Source organism: Drosophila takahashii, chromosome 3R, assembly GCF_030179915.1.
Source record: "Drosophila takahashii strain IR98-3 E-12201 chromosome 3R, DtakHiC1v2, whole genome shotgun sequence".
NCBI lineage: Eukaryota > Metazoa > Arthropoda > Insecta > Diptera > Drosophilidae > Drosophila > Drosophila takahashii.
In genome coordinates this window covers 34730885-34740781 of record NC_091681.1, presented here as the reverse complement: position 1 = coordinate 34740781, position 9897 = coordinate 34730885, and the positions used below count along the sequence as shown (strand labels likewise).

The following is a 9897-nucleotide window of genomic DNA, read 5'->3' as shown; positions in this document are numbered from 1 at the left end:
TATTGAATTGAAATAATAATTGGTTTGTAATTAAAAGGATTACATTCGCTTCAACAAAAATCAATTTATTTGAATGGTTTACTTATTGCTATTTATTTTCCCTGTGTTTGAGTTTAAAACCATTAATGTCGCAATCAGTATTTTTCGTTAATTCATAAGAATTTCAGAAATAAAATGGTTTCTTCCAAAGCTAATTAAATTTTTATGGAAATTGCAGAACACTTTAAGCTGTTAATCTATTTTTCATTGAATTTATCCTGTTTTGTATACCTCTTTACTTTTATAGATTTGTATATCTCCCTTCATTGGAATTACAAATTTAAAGAGATATATTTTTATTCCCATGAATTTGATTGCCATTTTAAATAGGGATTATTTTTTTTTTTGGTTAGGCCAAAAACAAAGCAAGTGTCATTAAAACATCACTTCAATTAAAATGTAAATTTTAAATAATATTCAAGCGCATTGTTTACATGTTTTTCTATCCCCCTTTGCCAAATACTTTTTGCCTATGCGGCAAATATCAATTTCCGCATAAATTATTCACACACTCATTCCATTATTCGCCATATTTGCACGTTTAATATTTGGGCTGACAATTAAGCGTTGGGTAAATATGTAAGCACTGCCATAAACATTAATTAAGAAGGCACACACGCAGGAGTTGCGGAGATGATGATGGTTGGAATTGGGATAATAATGTCTGGCAGGGACTTTTCTGCGAGAACCTTCGCCTTAATCGCATGTGCAAATAAATATATCGAAGGGCACTCGGATCTCTGATCTGTGTAATTAACTCAAGTCCATTAAAACGGTGGATATTTGTGCTGGTTACCCGGGAAAACAGGAAAGCAGGGCTATATTTTCACCTGATCAGAGCTCACCTGGGCACTAATTAAAAGGGCAATGCAATTGTGGCCATATGCCGGTCATCCGAGGCCGCAAAGGTTGCGAATAAATTGAATTAAATGCGTATGCAATCAGCGGTGTATTGGCCGTAAATATATGAGCCCGAATAAATGCAACAATGTGTGGTTTGGGTTGTGGGCCCAGCGGAAGCGGAAATGCACAAAAGCCAGGAGAAATTTTTATTCCGCATCCGCTTTCCCACGAGGCAACTCAAATGTGCGGGCAAATAAAGCGCAATAAGCGAATTTACATAATTTCTGGCGATGCAATCTAAAAGTTGAATAAGAGTGTCCCACGTTGCAAAATTACGACGGCAATTTATTGGTGTGGAGATTGAGAAAAATATTACCCCCGAGATATACATCATTCAGAGCGGAGTGCATTATATATACTTATATATAATAACTCTGGCCAACTTCGTCGCGGAACTCAGTGACTCAAATTTATGGCCGCACTTTAACAGTCACATATCTCAAGTCTAGCGATTGCAAAAAAATTCTCTAAGAACTTATAATGCTTTGCGAAATTTAATGTAAGGTAAAAAAAATATCTGTTAAATTTTAGCAGTTGTAATATTAAATTTTAAGATATTTATATTTTTAAGATATTTACTAAAAACTAAATTAAAATAATGTAAACTTGATATAAGAAATGGTATTTATTCTTCAAAAATACTCTGATATCAAAAAGGTGAAAAAATGTGAAAGTTTATTACTAAAATCTAAATAAAATATTTTTCTAAATATTTTTCCATTAAACCCATGTTCTCTAACCTTTTATTTCTTCCGCTTTTACTAGGCTTCTCTGCCTGGCGATCAACCAGGACGATTCATTCCACTTGGAGTACCGCGGACCGGTTATCATGAAGGGCAAGCCGGAGCCCATGGACTGTTGGTTCCTGACGCGTGCCACCAGCAGCATTTTGGGAGCCACATCCTCGTTAGCCGGGGGAAATGGCAGCCTGGATTCGCCGCTGTTGCAGCCAACAACTCCAACAACCGGCGGGGCCACGCCCATTGGCGGAACAAGCGTCCTGCGGGGGGCAGCAGGACATGCCAGTGTGTCACGTACCTCGTCCGCCGGAGGGGCAGCAGCAGGGGGAGCAGGAGGAGCTGCTGGGGGCACATAGGAAATGTGCAAGGACTCGTCTTGCTGCTGCTGAAACATCCTGTAAAGTTGCCACTGCGTGCGTGACTCCATCTGTCCGAAAGTCTGCGGCTAAATCTGCAGGTCCTTGGACCACTTAACCACTTCATTTCTATGCCTTTGTGTTTGTCATTCTGCATCCTGCGTCCTGCATCCCTAAAACCCAAGTGTGTGTTCTTGGCATTGTGTGATTGTTGCGGCCGAGGAGCTCGAGGAACATCGGATCGTTGTGCAAGGTAATTTATGTTAATGCTCTCCTATCTGCAACCATTCAAGCCAGCCCATCCAGGCCAACCCAACCACTTAGCCGAGTCACTTTACAAATGATTTACATATCTTGTGTGTACACTGAAGAAAGGGCAATATAAAGTACAATAGAACATAAAATAAAGAATAGTTTTGAATTTTTAAATTTAGTTTTAAACACGATTATTTTTGAGATTAAGCTAAAGCTAATTATTAAATGGTAGAAGTAAAGAAATCAATTATAAGGAATTTTAATTTATTCAAATTGGAAAGGATACTATTAAAAAACCCACAATTATTATCTAGTCTAGTAAATTTACCTACTACATAAAAAATATTTATATTTTAGGTTTCCTTTGTAATATGATTATTTCGGATCTTAAATTAAAATATTTATTTTAATATTTAGGATAAATACAAATATTCCGATTAAGTATACTTAATTAGTTCCCAAATCAGTAGTGATTAATCTGAAATGTTTTCGCCTGTGCACGTAATTTATTCCACATTATCATTATCGTGTCATGATCTCCAAACCCTTGAAATTAGCCCGAGCCCTTGACTGTCCTTATCTGGACAAATTCTAATGCCAGCCATAAAGAATATTTTGTGTCAGGACAAGTTTCAACCCATTTGGCCCAATCCGTTCGGCAGTAAACTAGATAAGTCCAAAACAACTCAATATAAAAGCCATAATATGCCAAACAGTTAAATATATATATCTCTCTCTCGAACTCGAAAGGATTTTGTCAACATTTTTGCCAGCGAAAGCGCAAAGCCTTTCGTCCTGCCACGCCCACTCCCTCCACATCACCCTCACCCGCAGCCGCCCACATTTTATCCTCGAACTGTGATGCTGGCATTTATTCTGTGTGTGTTTTTGTTTACAAAGTTTTGGCCAACCGAGCTGCAAGCGAAAGAGCTCTATTTCAGCTCTATTTCAAAAGGAGCGGGAATTCGAGTTGATCGGGGTTGAACGACTGGATTGTGCATAGAATTTAGCACATATTTTGAAAACAAATATTTGACATGAGCATACAGGCAAACAAGCTCAAGCCCCCGGGAGTCCCAAGAAAATGCCACGCGAGGGCGGTTCCAAAGTCAAGGATTAGCTGTTTGGGACAACCTATTGATATCGGGAAGTAAGAAATTCGATACCATAGATTGTCAGTAAAAATCAGATCTTGAAAAAATATTATTTTGATATTGATAAATTACCATTAAAATTTATTTCAAGTTTTTTAAGCATTCATTTTTACAAAACAAAAATAAATTAATTTAATCAAACTATAAAGTTAAATTTAAATTGATAAATATTATTTAGAAGTATGTTCTATATTTTCTTAACCCATTTAAAAGGCTAAGTATTTTGCCTCCCCCAAATATTACTAGCAACCCTCGAATCTATTTTTGGCCAAAACTTTGCTTAATATACAATGTCACAAAGCGTAATGAAATCGCATTAAACGCCCTCTCACAAACCCATTGGCATGTAAGTAAAGTAGCATGCCGCAGCAGAAAAAAGGCTAAGGACTTGCAGGAGAATTCTGTTGGCCCAATTTTTCGGCTGGCATTTTAAGTGCACACATGTACATCTGTCTACCCTTCAGTTATGTATATATATATATATCTGCTTATGGCCTCGATATGGCGCACATTATCGTTAAATGCCAGCGGCAACAACAAGTTGGCATGCAATTTGATGACTTGGAAGTTGGCAGGCATTTTGATGATGCCATTCAAACTGCCTGAATTGTGGGCGTATGTAATTCTGGATGCCTAACGATGGCTCGTTAGAAATGGATTAACATTGATTAGTTCTTATACTCCTGTGGGCTGGAAAAACCAAGCAGCAACTGAAATTTCCCTAATTAAATGCCACGAAATATGGTCCAGCATTTTTAATAAATCCAAACATTTTGGGGCTCCCTGGCTGCTCATTGAAATTCATTGGAGCCAGAAATAAAAAGTACAAAATACCCATAAAAGTTGCCTGATTTGGTGGCACCCGAGTAATCCAGGCCGTCTTGTTTCCGCTCTTTTCTCTTTTCCCCTGCTCTCATAATTTTCCTCATTTTTCCTATTTAGTCTTATTTATTCTTCACATCCGGCCTGTTTGTAAAGGAAGTTGTTTAGGGGATGCGGTTGCTGCCCTTCTTGATTTTTCCCGAGTTTTAACGACTTTTCCCCCGCCCTTAAAGTTGGCCCACTTTAAAGACCTTCGCTGAAGGGATGCATTGGCCACACAAAACCACTTCAGAACTGTAATTATTTTTAATGAGCGGCGCCTTCGATTGCATTGCTAGTTGTGATTACAGTTGAGTTCAAAATTATATGGCTTAAATGGAAAAAAATAAATATTAAATAATGCAAAAATATTATTAAATCAATTCAATCTCCAAAAGAGAAGGCCAAAATCAGCATCCTAGTTCGGCCTTATTATATTTAATACAGCCGTGTATATACCGAAGTATCCATCAGCTTTAATGAGCCTCCATCTCGCCTCATCAGCTCCACTTCAGAATCATTTATCATTCGCCAGACAGATATATGTATGTATTATGAACTGGAGCAAATTTATTCAGTTTGCAACAAAGGAGCGATTTTTCTTTACATTTCCGCATCATTGGGAAATATGGAAATAACTCGGCTGCCATCGACCTCGCACAATTTCCGTTTCCTGTGCGCGCTAACCATACAAATCCGGATATCGCAAAGAATACCAATCAAATAAATATTTACCCGACTAAATACGGCATACGGCATAAGCCCTTATGCGACAATTGGGCGTGGCCTTCAAGGCCGGGGCGCCTTATTAAAAATTTAGTTGAAATTCCCAGTGACTGGCGTGCAAAGTTTGTCAGCTGCAGGGAGAAAAGACCCACTGTCTCATTTAAAATTCATAAGGATGGAAATTATGATTGCGATGAGCCGACTCGACGACAAAATGTCAGAGGCAAAGGCTTCTTTTCTACTCACGGTCCCAAGGCGACGAATAAATAGGGGGTATGAAAAATAAGAAAAGCAGCAAAATTGTGTGACATAATAACGCTTATATAGTAATAAGGCTGATGAGACGATAATGAGACTCTGGGACCAGCTGAGTTACGCATACGCCACGTGCTCCTCCGAAAAAAGGGTTGACCTGTAAAATTCCAAATAAATTACACACATGTTGGCACACTTTTTCAAAGGAAGTCAAAGGAAGCCCGCTCCTCATTGAATTATCTCATCTCTTTTGGCTTTCACCTTGCACACAGGGAATTCGAAGGGTGGGACAAAAGTTTTTCCAGCTTGCTTAGTTTTTTGGGGAGCCAACATAAAAGTTTTCCTATTTAGATTACTGTCGACTGTCAGTTTTTTGCCAAAGGAAAGGCAGAAAAAAAGTTTTATTGCCCTAAACTCGAGGGTTTATTAATAAATGATACAAGGCTGCAGGACAGGTATTCATTCGGCATGTACGGGTCCTCGGGCAATTTAACTGCAGCAAGGACATTTCAGAGTTGGAAACTCAGGACTATTGTCACATTCAGATCAACATTGCCAGGGGTAAACAGACAAGGCGTGGCTTAATCGAAAACTCGGCACTAATTTCAATTAAAGTTGGAATGATTGCAAACAGACAAACATTCAACTGCAGACAGATGGCGACATTAACTGACTTTCTTCCCCCTCTCCTCACCGCAAATAGTTCATTTGCATACCATTGCAAGTTGCTACTTTGCCACGCACCCAAATCAAGGCTCCTTGCCTCCTAATGCTGCCGACAACAAATCAATTTGAGGCGGGTTTACCATACCCAATTGAGCCGGATCGTTGTTTATACAGTTGGCTGTGGAGACTTAAACTTGAATGCATTCGTACTATGTTGCATCTGCTGGAAGGCTTCTTGCAAATACTAAAGGTGGCATAGGAAGCCCAATAAAATCCAGTCTGCATAAATAAATGAGGAAATTCAAGTCAAACTGAAGGAGTTATTTATTTTATTAGGACAATAATAAATAGGAATTTCCTTTAGTGTTTTTTAAAATTTTTGTAAGCACCCATAATATTTTCTGTTCTTTTTGTAACCACACTATTTCCCATTTGCAATGCACACCTGAGAAAATATTTATTTCCGAGTGCAAAAATATTTCTCTGCATATCCCTTATCAACGCGGCAAATTGTGTGTGAGAACTTGAAGTTTATGCTTTTTGTATCCAATCGAATGCAATTTGCCGCGAAAACAGAGAGAGTGGAAAAAGGGAAACAAAGCAATCTTGGATACGCCCGCAACATCAATATCGGTAACTTTCCATGGACCGATTTTCCGATTCACTTTGCCGCCTCGATTTTTTGCTCGCCCAACGCATTTTCTTGCTGCTCGTTTTTTTGCCCATTCCGCTCGACAAAAGGCGTAAACTTTTCAGACAGCAAGGGGGTGTAAAGCTGGCATTTCCACCCACTTTTCATCGCACTCGAACACTGCCTTTTGGCACAGACTGTGTGTGTCCATGTCCACCTTCGTGCATTTGATTTGTGGGGCCATAAAGTTCGAGGCAAAACACTCGGATGCGATATTTACAATTTTAATTCAATTTGTTGAAAATTCCCCTGTGAATGGGCTATGTGCTATGTGCTGTGTATATGTGGTTGTGGCAGGATGACCCCCAAAGAAACACTTGCTGCTATTTTTGCACATTAAACTAATCGATATTTTATATGCTGGGGATGGAGGGGCTACCAGCATTAGATGCAAGTACATTTTAGCCATTTTGTCGTCGTAGTCGATTCAATGACAGCTCGGCCGAAGGACAGCCAAGGACTCGAGGATGTTGTTGTTTAATTGTCTGTAAAATTGTTAAATTGCTTAGCGTGTCAGCAGGATCTAAAGGGGGTTGGATAGGAGGGGGTTAGGGGTCAGGGATGCTGTCAGTGGCTCGGGGTTAACATGCATGTGCAATTACTATCAGCTAGCTGCCCTGCCATCCATTCGACACCGTCGATTTATTTATTCATTTCCCGGTTGCAAACCAAAGATAAAATGCCGAGCAGAGTGGTTCAATCAAATCTTATTTATTTTTAAACATGAATTGAAAAGGCAAAGGTTTTTTCTTTGATGGAGATTTAAATTGTTAAATTTTATCCGTTTAACAAAAATTAAATAAAAAATAATTAGACCTAGAAACGATTAAATAAAATATTTATAAAAATAGAAAGAAAATAAAATTAAAATAATTTTATATATTCCACAAACTATAAATCAAATAAAAGGTATCTTTAGGCCCAGGTATCTATGAAAACTATTCCCTTTTTTTTGCACTCTAACCAAATTGAAATACCAAACTTGCCAAACCGCAAATGGCTGTAACCTGAGTGCAACCAAAACTGCTGGGAGCCATAAAACTGACTCCACTAATGCTATAAATAATCGTTTTCTGGCAGACCTTTAAACTTTTTATTTTATTTGTACTTTTTGGATGGGGATCTCAGGGAAAGGGAATTGCTTACGTGATTGAAATTTTGAAAATTCCCCAACAAAGGCGGCCGACATAGGTTGGCCAGTTTTTGGCAATCAAAAGTTGTTTGCGCCTTTGTAGTTGGACTGTTTTGTGGTCGAAACGCCCCCGTCACCGAAAAAACGCAGTTGGCATAACAAACAAGAGGGTTTGGAAAGGGTGGAAACACCGAGTGGAAAAAACAAGCCAAGTTTCTTGTTCCGTTACGTTTCCACATGGCCAAAGTCCAACTTTTGACATTGACACTGTTTCCACCTTGTGTGTCCTGCGAGTCCTGCGATCCTGGCACCGGCTTTACGGCGTAATTGGGCGTGAAGGGTTAAATTGAATTGCGTGCTCACGGGAGCCAAACGGTTAGGCAAACAAACAGAGCTCTGATTTCGATAGCCCTTTGCTACAGGGGAATAAATTCTTAGGGATTCAGATCTAAACACTCTGTGAAGTAAAGAGGTCCTTGAAAATTATTTTTTTTTAATTTTAACAAAATTTTATGAAGTCAATTTATTATCTAAAATATGAATGTAAAAAGAAAATCTTATATACTGGACTTTCCTAAGTTGTATTTGAATAAATATAAAAATTGCAATTAGATTTTTACGAAATAATTTGTTAATTCTTGAAAAATATTTTAGTTTATATTTAGGTATGAAGAAATTTTCTTAGAACCAACCAAATTTTTCTCGGTATACATAACGACCTAATTTTATGCGGGTTCAGTTCGTGACCGACATAAGAGTATTTATATTTCCCATTTTGTGTTTGCCGTTATACAAAAGATTCCCACTAAAATCGCTCTAAATTGTTTTCTCGTTTCAGCCTGTGGATTATCCTGTAAAAATGTTTAAAATCATCTAAGTGTGTGTTGCGTGAATCCTTGTAGATGTGTATTATTGTGTAAAGGAAGTGTAATTTGTTAATATGTATTTATTATGATTCTACTTTGTGATGGTTTCTTAGGCTGAACTTTTTCGTGTAACTATATAAATTTAAAGGAGGAAATTACTCGAGCTGTAAAAATCGACGAGCGAAACGAGATGTAAGGCAAATATTCTAACTAAACCACTCAACTTTTGGGACAACTTAATTAAGCCGTAAACGTAAATTAGCATAACCACAAAAGGCACCAAAGAAAAACAAAACAAAACCAAAGAAAATAAAAAATACAGGATATATGAATATACACACTATATATACATAGATGTAATATTGGGTTCGTCAACTTCTATACAGGGCTACCGACCAGTAAACAAAACAAATTGTTAGCAAACTCAACTGCACCAAAAAGTAAACTCTATACAAATGTACAACCGAAACGGAACGAAAAGCAAAGAAACACAACCAAGTATTTACATGGATAAATGTTCTAAGGTCCATAGTGCAGCATAAAGAAAACATAGGACTGTAGGTTAAGAGCTCTCCAATCCACAAAGTTCGTTTAAGTTTCCATTGATCTATGGCCATTGTTACGAAGGACAAATCTCTACTTTACTATAACTGAAAAATAGCTTTATAGTTTATAAGCCATCGCGCCGGAAGTCTCTTTCTCTCTGAAATCATGGACTATAGTTAATACATACCTATATATATAGATATATTCATAGCAATATCAATGTGCACAGATGCAAATACTCTAAAGAAAAATATATCCAACTGTTCAGCTGAATGTTATTCTAAGGCAAAGCGTAGCTTAAGACCCGATTTCTGTTTTTTGTTTACCCAAAGAGGTGCTGAGTGTTAAATCTAAGTTACTTACTTGTACTGTAAAAAGGCTAAGAAGTGTTAAGTGCTAAAATAACTAACCCTCTCTTCGCCCCCATCCCTCAACTAATTTCACCTGTACACGGAATGGAGTAAATGTTAAATATGTTAAAGTAAAATCAATATGTAACTGTAACCCAAGAGTAAATCGCAAGATAAACATACGCAGAAGCAAATAAAAATATTTCATTGAACCCTGAAATTTGGAAAGTGTCTTTTAAGTTAAGTATGTTGAAAAGGTATGTTATATATTCAAGGATTTAACATAATTATCTTAAATTAAAATCGAATTTACTTACTTACTTTCAAAATTCAATTTCAAATAAAATTTGTTTGTTT

The 9897-nt window shown here is 37.5% G+C and overlaps 1 protein-coding gene across 1 annotated transcript in view; it reads left to right on the top strand.

The window, feature by feature from the left end:
- Gycbeta100B (guanylate cyclase soluble subunit beta-1-like) overlaps positions 1-9394 on the top strand; it is a 49019-nt gene extending 39625 nt beyond the window's left edge. The window contains exons 16-17 of the mRNA XM_070216600.1: positions 1708-2291; positions 8617-9394. Of these exons, the coding sequence (XP_070072701.1) occupies positions 1708-2038 (331 nt within the window). The 3' untranslated portion in view covers positions 2039-2291; positions 8617-9394. The remainder of the gene's footprint in view (positions 1-1707; positions 2292-8616) is intronic.
- The last annotated feature ends 503 nt before the right edge of the window (positions 9395-9897 follow it).